The sequence below is a fragment of the Engystomops pustulosus genome, chromosome 4 (assembly GCF_040894005.1).
Source record: "Engystomops pustulosus chromosome 4, aEngPut4.maternal, whole genome shotgun sequence".
In the NCBI taxonomy this organism is placed as follows: domain Eukaryota; kingdom Metazoa; phylum Chordata; class Amphibia; order Anura; family Leptodactylidae; genus Engystomops; species Engystomops pustulosus.
The window spans coordinates 24,200,451-24,222,792 of NC_092414.1; the positions used below are offsets into that span (position 1 = coordinate 24,200,451).

At 43.9% G+C, this 22,342-nt stretch overlaps 1 protein-coding gene across 1 annotated transcript in view; it reads left to right on the forward strand.

Moving 5' to 3' along the window:
- Nucleotides 1–6,164, forward strand: part of FAM114A2 (family with sequence similarity 114 member A2) — a 21,797-nt gene extending 15,633 nt beyond the window's left edge. The window contains exons 12-14 of the mRNA XM_072145530.1: nt 827–899; nt 1,354–1,407; nt 2,809–6,164. Coding sequence (XP_072001631.1) covers nt 827–899; nt 1,354–1,407; nt 2,809–2,895 — 214 coding nt within the window. The 3' untranslated portion in view covers nt 2,896–6,164. The remainder of the gene's footprint in view (nt 1–826; nt 900–1,353; nt 1,408–2,808) is intronic.
- Nucleotides 6,165–22,342: the final 16,178 nt, after the last annotated feature.

The window sequence follows — 22,342 nt, forward strand, 5'->3', positions numbered from 1 at the left end:
GCGTGTGCATGGTAGAGACAGAAGGAATAGCTGTAGAGCTTGCGTGTGAATGGTAGAGACAGAAGGAATAGCTGTAGAGCGTGCATGTGAATGGTAGAGACAGAAAGAATAGCTGTAGAGCATGCGTGTGAATGGTAGAGACAGAAGGATTAGCTGTAGAGCATGCATGTGAATGGTACAGACACAAGGAATAGCTGTAGAGCATGCGTGTGAATGGTAGATACAGAAGGAATATTTATAGAGCATGCATGTTAATGGCACAGTATGAAAGAATAGCTGTGGAGCATGCATGTGAATAGTAGAGACAGAAGGAATAGCTGTGGATCATGCGTGTGCATGGTAGAGACAGAAGGAATAGCTGTAGAGCTTGCGTGTGAATGGTAGAGACAGAAGGAATAGCTGTAGAGCGTGCATGTGAATGGTAGAGACAGAAAGAATAGCTGTAGAGCATGCGTGTGAATGGTAGAGACAGAAGGAATAGCTGTAGAGCATGCGTGTGAATGGTAGAGACAGAAAGAATAGCTGTAGAGCATGCGTGTGAATGGTAGAGACAGAAGGAATAGCTGTAGAGCATGCGTGTGAACGGTACAGACAGAAGGAATAGCTGTAGAGCGTGCGTGTGAATGGTAGAGACAGAAGGAATAGCTGTAGAGCATGCGTGTGAACGGTACAGACAGAAGGAATAGCTGTAGAGCACCCACGTGAATTGCACATTTAGAAGGAATAGCCTTAGGCAGAACAGTCCTCCCCTCTTACTGATATAACTCTGTTAAGAGACCACCACTGACCACCTCACCACACAATTTGGTAACTTTTTCTTTGACAGAATGACTGTAGCATTGTGCAAGGAACTGTCTCAACTTTCTAAGAGGATGACCACCCTCCTGACTACTGCCGGGGTAAGTACCCACACCCAGGTCACATCATAAATAAATCCACACTGTATATACACCACGGATTCGTATCCTTATAATCCATCTCATGTAATACTGGCAGTGACCACTAGGTGGTAGGATGTAGAATGGAAGGATAATATATATCAGTGACTTGTACTGCAGAATTGGAGTCAGTGTTTGGTAGTGGCTTGGGGGGACAGGGGGTCCCAGACAAGACCTCTTCACCATGATCATACTACCTATTATGGCCATATAGCTTATGGCACCATCACTTTGCTAAGGAAGAATAGAAAGGACAACGCAGAATTGTAGAATATTGGCGATTCCGTGTACCGCGCTGCAGAATAAGTTGGCGCTATGGGAAATATTTGGGGAAGGTTACTATTTGTTACCGTATGTGTGGACACTATATCGATGATGTGAAGAGATGACCGATTCCGCCTTCTGTTCTTTGCAGGCATCCGAAAAATCTGACATCCTTAACCCTTTAATCACAGGAGTATTCCTAGAGGTGAGTCAGTTCCTATCAATAATGCAAATGCAGTTAGCGCCTCCTAGTGGTGGCTACAATCGGCCAGAATTATGTAATTGATTGAACTTCTTATTACCGTAGATATATTATGAAATGAACATAAAATCATGGCCATTAAATGAAATACATTTGTAATAAATGCACCAGAACTTTCAATGGGGAGTGGGCCCCATCTTATTGTGGGTCCCTATAGCTTTATAAAAATAGGGCTGTGAAATTACTTTACATTAGCGTCAGAATCAACACAGAGGTACAGCTCCATTTTCTGTGTAGTGGTGGAGCTGTGTCACTGCAGCTCAGGTCTGTTCACTTGAATAGGATCTAAGCTGCAGTTCCCGGGGCTGGCCACTATACAGAGAACAGAGCTGTTCTTGCATCTCTTCTCTATGTTGCTTGCAGTGCTGGGGGCAGCTTGAATCAGCTGATTCACATGGGGTTCCTGAGTTTTGGACCTCAATTAACCCTTAGACTACTGCGTCAATTGCAGTTGAGACAGTATGACAGCGTTTCGTTGCCTATTGTACCCAGACAATTGCGGTGTAATACACATCCCCGCTCCTGCCAAGATCAGAGGTTAACCCCAGAGATGCCACCTTCAGCATCTAAAGGGTTTATCCAGGCTAAGAATATCACAGCTGCTTTCTTCTACAAACAGCTCCACCCGTGGCTGGTTGTGGTATTGCACTCCAGTTTTAGCTGAGGTGCAATACCTGACACAACCTCTGGATAGTGCTGGCGCTGTTCTTGATGCAAGCGGTTGTGTTATTCTATGTGAGCAGAATTTAGGCAATGGGGCAGATTTACTTACCCGGTCCATTCGCGATCCAGCGGCGCGTTCTCTGCAGTGGATTCGGGTCCGTCCGGGATTCATTAAGGCAGTTCCTCCGACATCCACCAGGTGGCGCTGCTGCGCTGAAGAGCATCGGAACGCACTGAAGTTCACCGGCCTATTCCAAGTAAAGGTAAGTGCAAGCTCCGCGACACTTTTTTTTTTTTTCTAATGTGGCGTTTTTTCTGAATCCGTTGGGTTTTCGCTTGGCCACGCCCCCCAATTTCCGCCGCGTGCATGCCAGCGCCGAAGCGCCACAATCCGATCCCGTGCGCCAAAATCCCGGGGCGATTCAGGGGAAATCGGCAGAAATATTCGGGTAACACGTCGGGAAACCGCGAATTTTTTTTTAAGTATTTATTTTATTTTTGGGTTATTAAAGTGATTTTTTTTTTTCGCACAAGTGTTTCATGTGGCAAATCAAGTTTTAGTCTCGGTTTCGTACCCAGCACCAACCCCCTAAGGTTCCTGTTCTAAAATTGTGAAATAACATGAAAGGGACGACGCTCTCCTCTGCACCGCTGACCCCTCTCCTTCTATCTTCCTGGCAGGCATCAAACAGCGCCTCCTACATCCAAGACGCATTCCAGCTCCTCCTTCCAGTACTTGAAATCTCGCACATCCAGAGCCGGACATAATCTTCATCTCAGTTTCATGTTTAGGGCTTGACCCAGCGATTCCTAGAATCTCCACTTCAATTCTGTCAGATGTGGTAAAAAAAAACCAACTAATTTTCAGGGAAAAAAAACATTAACATTTGCTCATAGCACTACAATCCGTATAAGACATTATGCTTGGCGATTACCTTATACTGACTTGGGGGCATAAGGTCTCCTAACTGTTCCCCCAATTTTTTTCCCATTATACCCCATAGTGAATAGAGTCCTGTTCTAACATGCTCTATATGTAGCACTTATGGACTCCTCTTCTAATGGTCATCGGGGGGGACAGATATGTATTCAATTTAATGTATGTTGAGAAAACCCCTTTTAAACTTGTAGCATAAGTCATAGTCCCATAAGAATACCTTTAATCAACTCGCCTCTCTGTATTGACTGTGAAGCACTTTGATTTGTCCTTTTAGCTCCTACGGTTGTGGAGATATCAGTCCCGGTATCTGAGCATTATAATCCTCTGCACTGTCAGGGAGGAGGCGCTGGAGCAGAGAAGGGGGCGTGTATTATGATAATCTTCTCAGTGTTGATCATAACACGCCCTCTGCACTAGCTCCTCCTCCTTTGACAGAGGATTACAATGGTCACATAATGAGAGCTTTGCAACTGGGGTGGGGGGGGGGGGGGGTTAGAAAGAAAGTTCAAAGAGCCCCTGCCTCAGTGTAGCAGCCCCCTACATAATAGTATGTTCATCTCCATGTGTGTGAGGTGGTGAAAGGTCCTCTTTAAATGTGGTTATTGCGGTAAACCTAGTGACCAGGAAACCACCCCTTTAACAGATGCCCTTCTTAAAGGAGCCTGCCACCAAGACATCTTTATAGCAGGCGTTGCACTACAAATTTTAGCTTTAATTTGATATGTTTTTGCCAATCATCGGTGCCATGAAAGTCAAAAATGTCAAAAGTGAATTTGCGGTGTTAGTTCCCATCGAGCAATGTCCAAACTATGACACAGATCGGTGGTTTAAAGGGAATCCACCCCCTCCAGACTACAGGGACATCGTTATAGTACATGGATCGTTTACATGAAGAGTCTGTGTCCCGTTTCGATGAAAAAAAAAAACTTTTATTTAATATGTAAGACTGCCCCAGTCCAATCATCCAACGCATATCTGCAGTGATGTCGCACTACAATGAGACGACCTACGTCTAAACCCCCCAAAATTGCAACCTCATCACCATAGTGAAAAAAGATTACATTTTGGGATGGGTCATATGGACTAATGTTTGATCATGTTATAATTGATCTGTAAACCTAAAAAGCCAGGTGACGTCATATGTTATTAATGGTATTTTAGTGCAGGGGAAGGGTTAATTCCTATGGTGGTCTTATCACCATTCTAGTGTATTAGAGGGTTTGAGTCTTCATTCCCTGGAAGTCTGGAATAATGGAGGGCGTATCATTTGGTTCTTAGGCTGTTGAAGCTTATAGAAGATCTTGGTAACTCCACCATTCCTCAAGACCACCAAGGGACCATTTTGGTTCCTTGGTAGTTGAGTATAGTAGAAGATCTTGGTTCCCTGGTGGTCCAAAGTAATGGAGGCCTTATTGTTTGGTTATGGTAATCTTGTGTTATGAAGGGGTAATTGTTTACTTCCCTGGTGGTCTTAGAGTATTTGAGGTTCTTTGTCCCCTGGTGGTCTAGAGTAATGGTGGAGTTATTTTCTGGTTCTCTGGTGGTCTAAAGTAACAGAGGGTGTAGGCTAATTGAAGAGTTATTTTGTTGCCTAGAGGTCTAGCGGAGTAGAGAATCTTGATCTCCTGGTGGTCTAGAGTAGTGGAGCAGTTATTATTTTGCCCCCTGCTGGTCTAGGGTAGTAGAAGATCTTGGTTTTCCGGTGGCCTTACAGTATTAGAGGGATTCTTGTTTTATTCCCTGGTGGTGAAGGGTAATGGAGGGTTTATTTTACGTTCCCTGGTGGTGTAGGATTATTAATGGCGGTTATTGTTTGTTTTTCTATAGAGTCTGGATGACCTGGTGGTCTAGAGTAATAGAGGGGTTATTGTTTGTTTTCCTCATGTTCTAGGGGAATTTCGATGGTGTAGAGCAGTGCTGGCAAACCTATGGCATGGATGTAGGAGAACCAGGTCCACCATCACTGGTCTAGAGTAATAGAGGGGTTATTGTTTGTTACTCTGATGTTCTAGGGGAATTTCGGTCCACCGATGGTGTAGAGCAGTGCTGGCAAACCTATGGCATGGATGTAGGAAATCCAGGTCCACCATCACTGGTCTAGAGTAATAGAGGGGTTATTGTTCGATTCCCTACTGAGTTCCTGGTGGCCTAGTGGTTCCTCCCCTTCCCTCCATGCTTCTTCTTCTAGCCCTGCACAGACCATTGCACATAGAGGGATTGCGAGATTGATCGAGGAGGGATCTGAAGGCTATTATCTTTCCTGACCCCTTAATGGGAGGATTACATAGTGACCCATCCATTATCACCCCATGTAACCCCTTGTCCAGGGAGACCCCAATTCAAGAAAGTGTCAATGAGTACAAAGACATTTATGACCTGACCAAGACTGTTAGTTTATTAATAATTTATTTTAATATATGATGTCATTCTAATGTGTAACTTTTTGTGGATGTGAAGAAAGTCGAAAATAATTTCTAGGCCAAAAACCTTTTCACACAGCGTAAAATATGTAATAAATCTCTGGATTTAGGTAACACATAGGGAGAATTTATAGATGGACTTTAAGTTTGTACACAGTTTCACCATAAATATTGGGTAATACGGGTGAGAACCTACAGGACAACTCCCAACATCCACCAGGGGAAGCCAGATGAGTGTGAACAGGAGCTGATAGGTGGATGAGATTTATGATCAGTCACAAAAATCACGATTATGGGGGAGATTCTTGGAGAGTTTCTGAGGTAAAATTATTCTAGTTGCCCATGGAAACCAATCAGAGCTCAGCTTTAATTTTATAAACTTCTGTGGGAAAATGAAAGCTGAAGTCTGATTGGTTGTCATGGGCAACTAGAACAATTCTGCTCTTAGAGGCCTACAATAAATCCCCCCTATGTGTAGTTACTAAGGGAAGGGATCCGCAGACTTGGGGGTTCAGTCCTAGATTTTCAGGGACTCCTAACCACAATGCAAAACATCACCCCTGCTGCCCCCGTATATCATCCTACTAATAGCTCAGGAGGAAAATCTGTATTTTTCTGTATGTATATTTATACTTGTACGGATCTAAAATCTGAAATAAACCTGTATAACAAGGCAACGCTGTGAGTGGTTAATACTTGGGGGAGGAGGAATTTTGTGGGGAGGAATTGGTCAATTTCGGGTCCCCATTATACAGTATTTATCGTATGTGTGTCATGCAGGTTATATACTAAAGCATTCATTATATTATATGGAACTTTGTCGGCACCATACGGTGTGACTGAGGGTCTGAAATTCTTGAGGTAACATTGGACCTGGTTTCCACTTGATAAGGAGCTGATCAATTGCCGGGGTAGGCTCATCATAGACGTCAAGATCTCAGAAGCAGATCCTTTAAAGGGGTTGTACCAAGGTAGCAAGTTATCCGCTACCCTCCCGACTGCTGGGATCACCATCAATGGGAAGAAGACGACGAAAGGACAGATATATGGTTCTGTTCTGAGAATCCTTGGGTCCAGGCATCATGAAGATCTTACTACGTACCATATGATTGTAAAGACTAGATGTGCCCATTTATGGATTGGATTTCCTATGAGGGGGACAGGAAGACAGTGTAACAGCCTGTGAAGCTACAACACAGAGTGGCTTTGGTAACACCCCAGTAGCTCTTTAGGCTACTTTTAGAAGGAAAGAGGCCATGGATAACACCTATAAGAAGATCACTGTGCCAGAATCCCTGTGTTAGTATCCCTGGTTTATCATGATGGATTATGATAATAGATTTCCTTTAAAACCATTACATTTATCCATCTTTGTATAATGCTTTTCATTTCCTCATTTTATGTTTTTTTTTATTTTAACCAACTTTATTTTTCCAAACTTCTTATTCACTAAACTTTGTATTTTGAGTGTGAATTTCTCTGTTTTCTGTCTGTTTTCTTACCAGACCCTATAACTCCTATTAATGTGACAGATTATAGAGCTGTATGTCAGATATATCCATTCCAGTCCATCCCCCCTCCCCCTATCATCTAGTATTAGAACAGACAAGACACGAATACCAGGCATGACAGAAGGATTTATTAGTCCCCTGAGGCAGAAGAGTCTCACAGGCCCAGACACTCGCTGAGAAGTTCACTTGTCATTATCTGGAAAATCCTTGACCTACAGGTACAACAACATGTTTGTCTCACCTCAAAGTAAAAAAAAAAAAGAAAATTAGAGGGTTTGTCCTGGATAACAACATGGCCGCCGCCTTCTACACACGGTCTATCAATAACAACACAGGGACATCACTGCAGACGGTCATCATACATACATAGTATACAAAGCAGGGGTTCTCAACGTTCCAAATACCCTTTAATGACAGTTCCTCATGTTGTGGTGACCCCAACCATAAAATTATTTTTGTTGCTACTATAATTTTTTTATCGTTAGTTACAGCACCTGCCCCAAAATAGCCAGTAGTCACAGCGCCTGCCCCCAATAGCCAGTAGTCACAGTGATGCCCCCAGTAGTCACAGCACCTGCGCACGATAGCCAGTATTCACAGCACCTGTGCCCGATAACCAGTAGTTACAGTGATGCCCCCAGTAGTCACAGCACCTGCACCTGATAACCAGTAGTCACAGTGATGCCGCCAGAAGTCGCAGCGCCTGTACACGATAGCTAGTAGTCACAGCACCTGCGCCTGATAACCAGTAGTTACAGTGCCTGCCTCAAAATAGTTAGTAGTCACAGTGCCTTCCCCCAATAGCCAGTAGTCCCAGTGGTGATGCCCACAGTAGTTACAGCACGTGCCTCAAAGTAGCCAGTAGTCGCAGTACCTGCCCCCAATAGCCAGTAGTCACAGTGATGCCCCCAGTAGTCACAGCACTTGCCCCCAATAGCCAGTAGTCATAGTGATGCCCCTAGTAGTCACAGTTCTGCCCCCAGTGCCAGATGGAGAGCAGTGGAGCATGGGAGCTTTTAGCCACCCATGGCAGGTAGGGGCTGACACACTTCCCTACGGTGTCTCCATTCCTATAAACATATTTCCGACGGTCCTAAGCGACCCCTGGGAAAGAGCCTTTCGACCCACAGATGAGAACTGCTGCTTCCGAGGTAACCAGTCACCAGATTTTAACCCATACAGCCCCCCATCCCATTTGGGGATGAAATGTCCTTTCTAGAATTACCCCTTATCTCAAATCTCACCCGTTTACCTAGTTAGAAAAGTTGGGGCCTGCCTAGATGAATAGACCTAATATATGTGTATATATATATATATAATCCCAGGAAATTTGACATATCTGCAAGTGAGGGATCTTATGTATGAAGGTGGGAGAACCTATGTCTGGGACATGCTAAGTTTTTCCAGTGGGAGGTGGATCATGTAGAATATCAAGGAAGACCAGAATTATCTCCAAAATCCTTTCTAGGATATGTTCTCATGTGGGTCCATAATGAGAGTGTCCGGAACTTTTCAGCACCATGGACAGCATGTCATATCACAGCTTGTACACTGGAACACAGGCGCACAAGCCTGACTCTGAGCCTGGACTTGCGATTTCTCCGACCCTCAGCACCAGTGGGGGGGGGGGGGCGGTGCCAGGGCATCAGGGGTGCTGCCAATGGCGGGCTATAAGACATCAGTATCCATGGCAGGCCTATAAGACTCTATGAGACATGAGAGGTATATAGGGGGTTAGGCAGGGGCGTAACTTGAGGGGGTGCAGAGGTTGCAGTCGCACCAGGGCCCAAGAGGTTTAGGGGGCCCTTTCCCATATGAGAAGACTATTACTACACACCCTACATTATAGTTGGGGGCCTGGCACAGACTTTGCACTGGGGCCCATCAGCTTCTAGTTACGCCACTAGGGTTAGGGTTATATAGGAGGAGTTACAGTCCACAGTGGAGATAAAAAAAAACAGTTTCTAACATCAAAAAATTAGACCCATCCAGTATTTGTTCCCTTTATTATGACTCTGTTTTCCTAAGAGGTAGTGTTAAATACATGATGTATACGTTGGGTATATACAGTATATGTGCTAGTATATATATAATATTACATGGAAGGAGTGTGATTTCCCTGTAAGACGCGTGGTGGCAGGTGCCACACTCAGCAGCCAATAGGATGGCAGGATGCCACTACAATGCAGGGAAGAAAGCTTCGGTTGGTGCCAGTCTGTGATCGCTCTTACAGAGAAAGGACCGGCTCCATTTCTTGCTCCAAGCAATTTAGGATTTGCTCTTTTCTTCCAAAACCCGGATCCACATCATTAAGCCAGAAGATCTACTGACAACTACGAGTCAAGAGAGAAGAGAAGACATGACGAAGCCTTTCCGGAAGAGACAGGAGGGGACGTCACCATCTGCCCGCAAGAGAAGGAAGGAGGACCTGACCCAGCCGGGCAAGGAGATGGCGGCTTTCCTCAATATAGAGCCTGGGTAGACCTGTCCTGTCACCTGATAATGGCCCAGGACCCTACGCATTGGGCCTGGACGAGAGAAAGACCAATCCCTGTTCCTGAAGTCAGAAGAGAGCAGAGACAGTCCACCAGCCGTTTCTTCCGCTGCATGTTCCTCTGAATTCATCCACGGAAGGGAAAAGCCACCTCTATATCCATCATCACCAGGATGAAGAAGACCGAGGAGCGACCATGGATGAAGCCATCTGTCCATGGGTAAGGTGCAGCCTCACAGCACATAGCACTCACAGACTCCATTACTGTAGGTAGTCACATGCAGTCACTGTAGGTAGGTACATGCACCACCACTACATACGTGTTATAGCGTTACTTCCCATAGTAAGCCCAGAGCAGGGGCGTAACTACAGTGGTAGCAGCCATAGCAGCCGCTATGGGGCCCACAGTCTCAGGGGGCCCTGTCATCCTACCTGACATACTAAAGAGTGTAGGATGTGCACCATTATATACATATTATGCAGCACATTGTACAGCATAACATGTATATCACATATATGTTATGTATATATGCTCTATATGTGTGTATAAATGTGTCATTATAACTTGCATGTGTGAGTATTCAAATATGTATATTTCTTTAGTGGGAAGGGGGCCCCATGAAGAAGCCTGCTTTGGGGCCCTGCTTCTCCTAGTTACGCCACTGGCCCAGAGTGAAGGGCAGTACAGCGGCCATGGTTTCCCTACAGGTTTCCTCCACAGGGGGTTTTCCTGTCCTGAGCGCCGCTGTACCCTCTATGTGAGTGACAGGAGGTAACAACCACTTACATAAATCATAAAAAGTACATTTATAATAAAGTGTCACATTATTTAACTTACTATACTGTGTTGTTTCTTTTATTTCTTAGTTGGTAGTAAAATGTCACCTAATAGGATTTTTCTATGAAATAGTTTAATAATGTCATTATTTCCATAGGAATAATTAATAATAATTATACTATTGCTATGCGAGTGTTTGTAAAATTCCCACGTGGAAGCTCAGCTCTCGCTTCTTTATCAAGAGACAAGTCTGTTAGTAACACTAATAGGAGTGTGTTCACAAATATCAGTTTTTTTTCCCATTGGTTTTTCACTCTCACATCAACAAAACTGACGGTAACTGACAGGGGTCTAACTACAGGGGTAGCAGCTGCTATGGGGTGCGCAGTGTCAGGGGGCCCGTTATCTGTGGTAATGCGTGTGTATACGATTGATGTCTGTGTACGATATTGTATGTATTTGCTGTATGTGTGTGTATATGATGCATGGATGTATATGGTACTGTATATATGGTGTGTATATACTGTGTGTGATTGTAACTCGCATGCGTGAGTTTACAAATATGTTTTGTTTTTTTTAAGGGGAAGGAGGTCCCATTCAGAAGTCTGTTATGGGGCCCTTCCTCTTCTAGTGACACCCCTGATAACTGATATGTGTGATGGCTCCTTTACAGGGTTACGTGCAGGTGGGGGAGGTATGGGAGTTCATGCTAAAATGAGGTAGCTGGGTGACACATAGACTGTGGGGTAGAGGGACGAGTTGCAGAGCAGTTGCATACCGCAACAAATTTCTCAAGTTGGGGTATTCCCTCAGGGGAAACAAATTTGCAGCCATGGGTACAATTTAGTACCAAGACAAAGTTAGAGGTAGGTGTACGATCCTTCATATTAAATTTTACGTGCATTGCCCTTCCTCCTTGTTCCTGATTGACAGGTCTCATTGCTAGGACATGCTGCTGTATGGAACTAGCACTTAGGGACCATCTGCCAATATTTAACTTCAGACATATAAAGCTAATTTTACTTATTATTTGGGGTGTGTCAAATGTTTTACACATTGCCTTGCTGAAATGTTGAGAGAGAGCTCTGTTACATCATTGAGCACCATGATCATCATGACCATCATGATGTTACCCAATAACATCCACATCTACCGTATGTATCGGATCACATGAAATCACAGCATGTCTCAATGGAGGATGGGGAGTAGGCCGCCGGCCTCGCCTCCTTCCATGCCCCTCCACAACCCATTGGTGAGAAGCTGGCCTAAAGGGGGAAGTAATCACAAGGTTAATTTTATGGCTTCTATGGCAGTTTTTTGGTGTAGAAGCCCTGATAAATAACCCCCAATGTGTTTTTTTATGCAGCAAAATTACAAAAATGTACTACTAGGGTCATGTACTGTACAGACCAAGACTTCAAATCTGGAAAAGGATGAGCATGTGAATAGGGGCAAGGTGAGTGAACATGGAGGAACAAAGTTGCAAATATGATTTAAATCAGCAAAGGTCAGTGGTGAGGCCAGGGTGTCCTGGTGTCCAGTCAGCTCTTCCCACTCTCACCTCCATCAGCATCCTCATGACGAGTGCAGGAGTGATGCAAGGAGCCCCGTTCACCACTACAGAGCCTCTTGCTTCACGCCTCATCCTATGGTATACAGTGAGAAGATGGATGGAAAAGAGGTGTTTGGTTTTTTTAAAATTTGCAGTGGAGATCTTGGGGATTTGGGCCCCTCTCTAGAATCCCTCCTGTCCCTGATAGAACGCTACGGGGGGTTCTCAGGTCTCCGGGTTAACTGGGACAAATCGGTCCTTTTCCCCTTATCTGATGTAGGGGTACACTCCCTCCCCGTCCCAGTCCAGGTGGTGTCCACCTTTAAATATCTGGGAGTTCAGGTGTCACGCAGGGTCCAGGCATATACGGAGTTAAACATTACACCCTTGATAACTGCAACGGAATCACGCCTAAAAGCCTGGTCCACTCTCCCCCTGTCTTTGTACGGGCGTATTAACATATTTAAAATGATTTTTCTCCCAAAATTTCTATACCTTTTCCATGCCTGTCCTATACTCCTTCCTAAGAGTTTGTTTAAACGCTTAGACGGCATTCTCAGGTCCTTTTACTGGCAGAGTAGTGCCCCGCGGTTCAGTTTAGCGCTGCTTCAGGCTCCCAAGTCTAGGGGTGGACTGGCTGCCCCGGATCTGTATCTTTATTACCTGGCTTCCCAGCTTGTATATGCCCAGTGGTGGATAGATATAGACATGGGTAATGCAGCTACTGCACTGGCTGGTGCCCTGGTAGGTTCCTACGAGGCCCTTACAAACCTGCTGTACAGGTATAAGTCCCCATCTGATACCCCACTTCCCCTACGTACGGTAGCGGTGTGCTGGCGTAGGGCACAATCCCTGGTAGAACCGAGCAGCTCTCCCCCTCTCTCGCCTAGGACTCCATTGTGGCTCAATCCATGGCTCTCTCACTTCCTCTCCCTCCCGGGCTGGACAATGTGGGGGGCAGCGGGGGTGAAATTTGTAGGCCAGCTCTTATCCCCGGTAGCAGAGTTACTCAGCTTTAACGAGATAAGGGAGAGACATACTGTACCCAATACGGCCAGCTTCCATTACACGCAACTGTGGCACGCATTCAAAGCCCAATTCGGCTCCTTCAGTCTGACAGTGAAATTCTCCAAACTAGAGACTCTGATGAGTACCCCGGACCTCCCTAAGCCACTCACTCAGTGCTATGCTCTCCTACAAGAGCAAAAGTCCAGACCGTTTGATAGAGCCTGTGAACGCTGGAGACAGGATATCCCTGACCTGTCGGATGATGACTGGAGGGAGGTCGAACTGTCCTACTTCACTTCTGTAGTGAGTGCGAGGGACTTCCTGATCCAATCTAAATTCCTCCATCGAGTATACTTCACCCCTGCTAGACTATTCCGCATGGGAGCAATGCCCAATGATCTTTGCTTTCGCTGTCAGGCTGAAGTCGGATCCTTCCTGCATTGTGTCTGGTCCTGCCCTAGGGTCCATGTCTTCTGGTCTGAAGTGCTGGAATTCCTAAATATACACTTTGATTTCCCACGCTTGATGTCTCCCTCTGTGTGTCTCCTCGGCATCATAAATGAAGTTGTCAATGGCCACTATGACAAAATTTTCTTTAGGTTTGTCTTATACTACGCCCGAAAAGTGGTGGTGATGACCTGGAAGGACCAGGAGCCCCCTCCATTAAAAAGATGGATACTACTTATTAACAGCGTCATTCCCCACTACCGGTCCCTGTATACCAACAGGAAGTGTCCCCAGAAGTTTGATCGCATCTGGTCCAGATGGTGCGCGACTCCCCATACAGCCTTATAATCACATGTGATATATACTCCTCTCCATGATGAAGGAGACTGAGCGTGCTGGTGTGTGTGTGTGTGTGTGACTGATTGTCTATGTGTCAATAGTTGTTTGTGTTGTATCAAGATGTCTGGCTGCAGTATCTGCTGTTATCTACTGTGTAATATCCCTCAGGTAGTTTTGTAACACAGCAAGAACCTGATTGTTACCATGGCTGTTGTATAATAATCCTGTAATGGGGGGAAGGAAATATGTGGCAGACAATCTTGTTTTCTGGTTTTGTTTATTGTAATTGTATAAAATTTCAAAAATTGCAAAAATAAATACTTTTAAAAAAAAAAAAAATTTGCAGTGGAGGGGATCAGGTGAGGAGGGACTTTGCTGTTGAGGATACCGGGGTCTGTGGGGGACATTTCTGTGGACTTTGGGGAACATCACTGGGGTCTGTGGGGACCTTGTTAGTTAGAGCTGTGGGAGACATTACTGGGGGCTGTGAGGGACATTGTATATTGGAGGCTGTGAGGCACATTATTGGGGGCTGTGGGGGGCATTGTATACTGGAGGCTGTGGGGGGCATTGTATACTGGAGGCTGTGGGGAACATTACTGGGGGCTGTGGGGGGCATTGTATACTGGAGGCTGTGGGGAACATTACTGGGGGCTGTGGGGGGCATTGTATACTGGAGGCTGTGAGGGACATTGTATACTGGGGGGTGTGGGGGACATTACTAGAGCTGTGGTAAACATTGCTAGGGGCTGTGGGGACATTACTGAGGGCTGTGGGAAACATTACAGCGGGCTGTGAGGGACATTGTGTACTGAGGGCTGTGGGGGACATTACTGGGGGCTGTGAGGGACATTGTGTACTGAGGGCTGTGGGGGACATTACTGGGGGCTGTGAGGGACATTGTGTACTGAGGGCTGTGGGGGACATTACTGGGGGCTGTGAGGGACATTGTGTACTGAGGGCTGTGTGGGACATTACTGGGGGCTGTGAGGGACATTGTGTACTGAGGGCTGTGGGGGACATTACTGGGGGCTGTGAGGGACATTGTGTACTGAGGGCTGCGGGAGACATTACGGGGGGCTATGAGGGACATTGTGTACTGGGGGCTGTGAGGGACATTGGGGCACATTTACTAAGTGTCTGCGGACCACATTTTCGTCGGGTTTCCCGACTCTTTCTGGTTTCACCGCATTTAAGGGGATTTTTGGCTCACACAACCGGATTTTGGCGCATTCGCGCCTACTTTCATGCAACACAAATCGGGGGCATGGCCGTCGGACAACCCGACTGATTCGGCGGGACAACTCGACTGAGCGCGGGATTTAACATTCAAAATTGTGTCGCAAGCCATGCACTTACATACACCAGAAAGAAGAAAGTGAACTCCGCCGGACCTGAGCGGGGAAGCGACACATGCAGGATATCGGGCGCACGATCTTAGTGAATCGCGGCAGCTCTGAATCCTTGTTGGACAACGCACCTCGGGGATCGCGACGGGATGGGTAAGTAAATGCGCCCCATTGTATACTGGGAGCTGTGGGGGGCATTACTTAGTGAGGGCTGTACTAAATCTAAACCAGCATGATTTCTAGGAACACTGTTATATTGGCTACTGTGGGGACATAATAGGGCACATTTACTTACCTGTCCACTGAGTTCACTGAAAGTACATTGTCCGACAATAATGCACTGGGCCGTGATTCACTAAGATCGTGCGCCCGATATCCTGCATGTGTCACTTCCCCACTCCGGTCCCTCCAATTTGTGTTGCATGGAAGCCAGCGGAGTTGCGCCAAAAACACAATCCCAGCGCAGACACTTGTTAAATACCTGTCCAAGCCGTGCAATCCTCGAAAAATGTGCAAAGTCCAATTAAAGTGCAGCGCGCAACTCTAAGTAAAAAAGCCCCAATAACTTTTTTGACTACTGTGAAAGCAGTGATATTTTATTGGCTATGGCCCTGTATTTATGTAGTTATATTGGTTCTGGTAACCTTACTATTTGGCCACTGGAAGAGAATAACAGAGAACCATCTATTTGGCGAGTTGAGTCTCTTGGCAGAACCGTCTCAGCAAGATGGGTGGGCTGCATCAGGGGCAAAGTCAGCTGCTACTTCTCTTCATACCTGATGTTAGCACTTACTAAAAATTAACTTGATATATTACTTCTGGATGGGCTGGGAGGGGGGTGGGGGGCACCGTTTTGTAGCTCACCCCGGGCAGCAGAAACTTTAGATCTGTCTCTAATGGAGACCAGCAATAAATGGAAGCTCTGTGGTTGTCACCATTTCCCATATGTTTCCATAGTATGCTACCGTTACTTATAACAGAAGACAATTATTCAGCTGCCGCCATTATTTTTCAGATGTTAATAAAGAAGGCATCATGGATGGGAACCTTTTGTATGGGAAATGGCAGTAAGCAAAGGAGCTTCATTTACTACTGATCTCTGTTATTCTCCTCCATAAGGGAAACTCCCATGTTCCCCTAGTTCTGCTCTCAGTACTAGATCCAGCAGGTATTAAAGATGTTGCCTATGATTAGATAAAAGGGTATGCTTTTTGTCCATTGATTATGAGTGATATTAAAGTTAATCCCCAAAAAACAGGAATAGTCCCAAAAGAGATAGTGATTTTTGTGAAAAGACCCTTTTTATGATCTTACGGAATCCTGTAGGAATCCTGAAGGGCCTGCCACCACTTCCAACATGTTCAGCTTAACATATAATTGTAGTTTATAAAATGACCTGGGGCATCCTCTATCATGACTCAAAGCTGTGTTGGTCCTCTGTTATACATTTGGCAGTGATGACATCACGTAGTCATTATAAACTGTGCTCAGCGTGGGAACATCTCAAACTCCCTACTTAACGCCATAATCCTGCCACTCATCAACAAGGTGCGGTCATAAGATGGTGATAATTCATCAGAGAAATCCTTCATATTCTCTATTTTTCATTTTATTCCCTGCGAATGGGCAGATACTTTCTACAGCAGAATCTGGCCAAAGACCTTGCTATTATTGCATTTACCCCTTAATTCCATGCCGTCTTTTTGCTTCCCACCTTCAAGAATCCATAATTTCTTTGCTGTGTGAGGGCTTGTTTTCTGTGAACATGACTTTCTAGTCATGGTACTTAATATTCCACGCTGTGTACTGGGAAGCGGGTAAAAAATTCCAAATGTGGTGAAATTGGCAAAAAAATGCATTTGCGCCATTTTCTTGTGGCCTCTGTATTTACACCTTTCACTTTTAGTACCAAATGACCCCTCACCTTTATTCCTTGGGTTGGTACAATCATAGGGATACCAAATGTATATATGTTTTATTGTGTTTTAATAGATTTTTTAAAAAATGTAAGCCTTCTGTATGTAAAAATTGCTTCATTTCGCCAAGTTTTGACTTGAATAACTTTATTTTACATAATTTTTTTTGCATAACATGATGATGTTTACATTGATTCCATGAGTGGGACTGTACGACCTCATTGTGACAGATCTTCTTAAATAAAAAGTCCTTAAATAAGGCTGTCACGGCGATAGAACGTTGTCTTTTCAGTTGTGGTTTCGACTTTCACTATATTTCATATGATCTTCTACGTGACCACTTTCACATTGGCAAAACTTACCCATGATCCCATATGGTGGCTTTGGAGATGACGTCCATGTTCAGGATATAACCTAATGGATAGGCCCCCTGACCCACAAGGAGTGTTTTCTATATCTACTCCATTTACACGAAAAGTTCTACAAAAAGTTTCTGCAAAAATCATTTAAGTGAAGTGATGTGGGGAAACTCCTGGATCTACCAGTACTACAGGTTTGGAAGGGCGTTGGCTGTTTATCCGGAACCACCCTCTGCAATTTATATTCAGCCCCACCGACATTCAGTCTTTAGTGACTGCAGAGAAGCAAGACTTGACAGACAACACCTCCTGGGACAGGTAACTGCAAAATCTCTTAAATTCCTGGATTCGGGAAATTACCTGTACAATGGATGTAGATTTCAGACTGAAAATGTAGTTCAAGCCGCAGACTCTATGATATAGAGCAGTGCATCTAGTTTTGTGTTAGAAGATTCAATAGAACTAGTGATTTTTTTTATCTACACCTATGCACATTAGGGGCTTAGGAGTCCAGAGGGCGGTCCTATTCAGTTATCAGTCACTTAGAAGGATAGCCATAAGTCTAAGAGGAGCAAAAGTTTAGATGCCATGTTGCCAGTTCACCGGATGTCCCACCTTGGATCACTTTTGGTAGGTACCAACTCTTACATATTGGCAACTCACCATAACACCTGTTGTTTTGGGGCTGTTAAGACACAGTCATCTATGTCACTTAGACACAGGATCTATGAAAGAAGTGTGACTGGGCGTTAGGGCGAGGGCAGAACAGGCACATGACTAGGACATGTAATAACAGGGAGGAACCATCTAAACATGTTGTACAATTTTCCTTGTCATCTTGTGTCTACAATATATATATACATACATACATATATATACATATATATATACACATATATATATATATATATATATATATATATATATATATATATATATACACACTGTACCAGAAAAGTTGGTGTCTGTTATGTCTGCATAGCCACAACTCTTTAGTAGAACAAAAAAAGTTCTGAAAATTCATAATTTTTTGTGCACCATATATTGAATTCTTTTGTATAGCTTTATTATAATAAATTCTGTCCCATTGGGCTTGTAGTTACATAATTTCATACTGTGCGTCTAACTAGAGACCGCTTTCGGAATTTAACAGACAAATGTAGAATCACTGATCCCAATGGACATGCTGAGTTCAGTTCAGTGAATTGAGGTTCGTTCCTGTAAGTCCTGTAAGCGCACAGAGCTTATCGGACCAAACTCGCTTATGTGCAGCAGGCTTAAAGGGAACCTGTCACTAGCCCCATTGCTTGAAAACCAGCAAACGGGCCCTAACCCTGATCTTTGGCGACTCCCCAATTTTCTGCGGTTATGTTTCATTTTTAAAAATTTATCGTCCAGGGGAGATAACAGACGCACTGCGCATGCACAATATTTTTGAAAAATGACCGCGGGTGTACAAGGAGGCGCTGAAGATCAGGGACAGGGCCCATGTCAGCTCCACAGAGGGAAGGAGGTAGGGTTACCTAAAGAGGCAGCCATGAGGGTGGCCACCTGCTTGATGGCTGTTTCCCACACCCCACCCCCCTGACTGGCAGCTGTCCAAGGATATAACTTTATTTTTCTGAATAAAAGAAATGCTGGCAATATATAGAGACATGGCTAGAAAACAGTTAACAGACAATATACAGTACATTTGGTGGTTTAGAAGCAATGCGGCTGGTGACAGGTTCCCTTTAAGGCTATGTACACACGTGCGGAATGTTGTTCTAGTCCATGTTCTGTCTGTTTATTAACTGATTGCACTCTGACACATTCATTTCAATACAAATGAATTTATTTTTGTTGATACATGTTCAGGCTGTAGAAATCTCAGATTACCTTGGGCCTTTCCAAAGTGAAAAATACTGATGCCACATGGGTGTCATCAGGGGCGTAACTACAGCGGTAGCAGCCGCTATGGGGCCCACAGTGTCAGGGGGCCCCGTCATCCGACCTGCCACAATAAAGAATGGAGGATGTGCACCATTATATCTATATTGCACTGCACATGTTCAGCATACAGGCGGTCCCCTACTTAAGAACACTCGACTTACATACGACCCCTAGTTACAAACGGACCTCTGGATATTGGTAATTTATTGTGCTTTAGTCCTAGGCTACAATGATCAGCTGTAACAGTTATCACAGGTGTCTGTAATGAAGCTTTAGTGTTAATCCTGGTTCTTATGACAACTCAACATTTTTAAAATCCAATTGTCACAGAGACCAAAAACATTTTTTGTCTGGGATTACAATGATAAAATATACAGTTCCGACTTGCATACAAATTCAACTTAAGAACAAACCTACAGGCCCTATCTTGTATGTAACCTGGGGACTGCCTGTAATATGTATATAGCATATACTGTGATATATATGGTGTCTGTGTACACTGTATGTGAGTATGTTGCATATGGCACTGTATGTGTGTGTATATGCACATGAGTGTATTTATATGTGTGAGTAGGTATATTTTTAGTGGGAAGGAGGCCCCATGCAGTAGCCTGCTCGGGGGCCCTGTCTCTTCTAGTTACGCCACTGGGTGTCATCCACATACCATTCATGTTTAGGGATTAGTGTTATAGGTAAAACAATCGTGTCACCCCCTTAAGGGGTTGGGAGAAGCTGGTGACATCATTTGACAGGTTTCCATTTTATTTTTTGGGGAGCCACAAATGGATGGCCTCTCATAGAGATATGCACATATGCCATAAAAACCTATTTAAAGAGGATTTGTGTCGCATATGAACGATGTATAACAAAAATGAGTGACCCCGAGGGGAAACAATGGCTGACTGAAATATGTTTTCTTTCTAGGATTAAAGTGAGGCTTTATCAAAGATGTCAGGAATCCTGAAAGGTAAGTACATTGACCATTTATGATCAGAGAGTTAATATTGTTTGAGGTTTCCTTATATAAATCAATGTAAATGTTCACACTTATTTTCCAGGTTCAGAGATCAATGAAAACTGAAAACTGACCATAGCAACCAATCACATAGCAGCTTTTATGTCATATTCTCCTCTGCAGAAATGAAAGCTGCGCTGTGATTGGTTGAAATGGATAAGAACCTTTAATGGCTACCCTGGAATTTTTTTGATTAGTTAATCTGAAGGAAAGGAAATCAATATAGCGTCTAATACCTGGTACACCCGCCAATACGCGCCAATATGTTTAACCCTTACAAGGCTCAGTTCTTTTCCCTTTTTTTAAAAAATCTCTGCTTTAAAAAAGCTACTGTAAAACCATAACCAGCACAATTTAATATTCCACATTTTTTACTGGGAAGCTGGAAAAAATGTAGAATTAACAAAAAAAACATTTGTGTCATTTTATTCTGGGGTTTGTTTTTATAGCTTTCACTCTTCTGTCGAAATATCAGGGATAGAATCCCACATGTAGATCCAGGATGCTGGTAAAAGGTGATAATTTGTTAAAAAAATATAAAATAATAAAAGACAATGGGGCTCATTTAATAAGGGTCCGAATCGTGCACCCGAGTCGGGTTTCACGGCGATTTCCCATTTGCGCCTGGTGCTTGTAAGTGCGTGTCAAGCACAATTTTTTTTTAAAATACCGATCCGTACGCCAAAATCCCGAGGCAATTCGGCGCACGGATCGGTATTTTAAAAAAAATTGTGCTTGACACGCACTTACAAGCACCAGGAAGAAGCAAGTGAACTCCGGCGGACCTTGGCGCAGCAGCGACCCCTGGTGGATATCAGGCGCACAACCTTAGTGAATCCCAGCAGCACGCGAATCCACGTCGGACAACGCGCCTCGGGATGGCGAATGGACCGGGTAAATAAATGTGCCCCAATGTGTTTTGCACTGAATAAATGGCGCTTCCTCAGGTCATATCACATACCAGTCACAGGTAGTTATGGTATTTATACATCTCTTGGTTGTAAATGTCCCTCCTCTGTTTGGGGAGTGGCTCCATTCACTTGTATGTTTCATGTGTATATATTAAAAAAACAAAGACTATACATTAATAAGTATCACAGATATAATAAAAAGTAAACATGGAACAAACTTTTTGTTAAAAATGGGTATATGTAGGTATATACCTATACTGGCGGTCCCCTACTTAAGGACACCTGACTTACAGACAACCCATAGTTACAGACAGACCCCTCTGACCTCTGATGAAGCTCTCTGGATGTTACTATAGTCCCAGACTGCAATGATCAGCTGTAAGGTGTCTGTAATGAAGCTTTATTTTAAACTCCAATTGTCATTTGGGGCAAATTTTTTTTGACTGGATCTACAATTATAAAATATACAGTTTCGACTTACATATAAATTCAACTTAAGAACAAACCCCCCCCGGACCCTATCTTGTATGTAATCCGGGGACTGCCTGACTATCTTAAACTGGAGATCAGTGTGAATATGGTGACCTGGAGGGTTCAAAAGGGATAATAGAGCATAGTAGGAAATCGCTGTAGCGGGATATATTTAAATAAAAAGCAACAAATTATTTATTTATAGCAGAGTATGGCTGAAATGGAATTATAGTCCATTCAGTGAACTGCAAACATAATTAATAGAACAGGAAGGCAGAATATATTATTTATCATTGATACTACATCATGAAATATTAACAGGTTGATGCGGGTACAGGGCGTAACTACAGTGTAAGCAGCCATAGCAGCTGCTATAGGGCACGCAGTGTCAAGGGGCCCCAACATCTGACCTGGCACTAAATAATGGAGGATGTGCACCATTATGTATATATTATGCTGCACATTGTACAGTATAATATGTATATTACATATCTGTGCTGTATATATGCTGTATATTTGTGTTTAGCTGTGATGTGTTTATGCTGTATGTGTATATGGTGTATATATACTGGATGTGTATATATATGCTGTATATTTGTGTTTAGCTGTGATGTGTTTATGCTGTATGTGTATATGGTGTATATATACTGGATGTGTGTATATATGCTGTATATTTGTGGTTATCTGTGATGTGTTTATGCTGTATGTGTATATGGTGTATTTATACTGGATGTGTGTATATATGCTGTACGTCTGTATATGGCACTGTATGT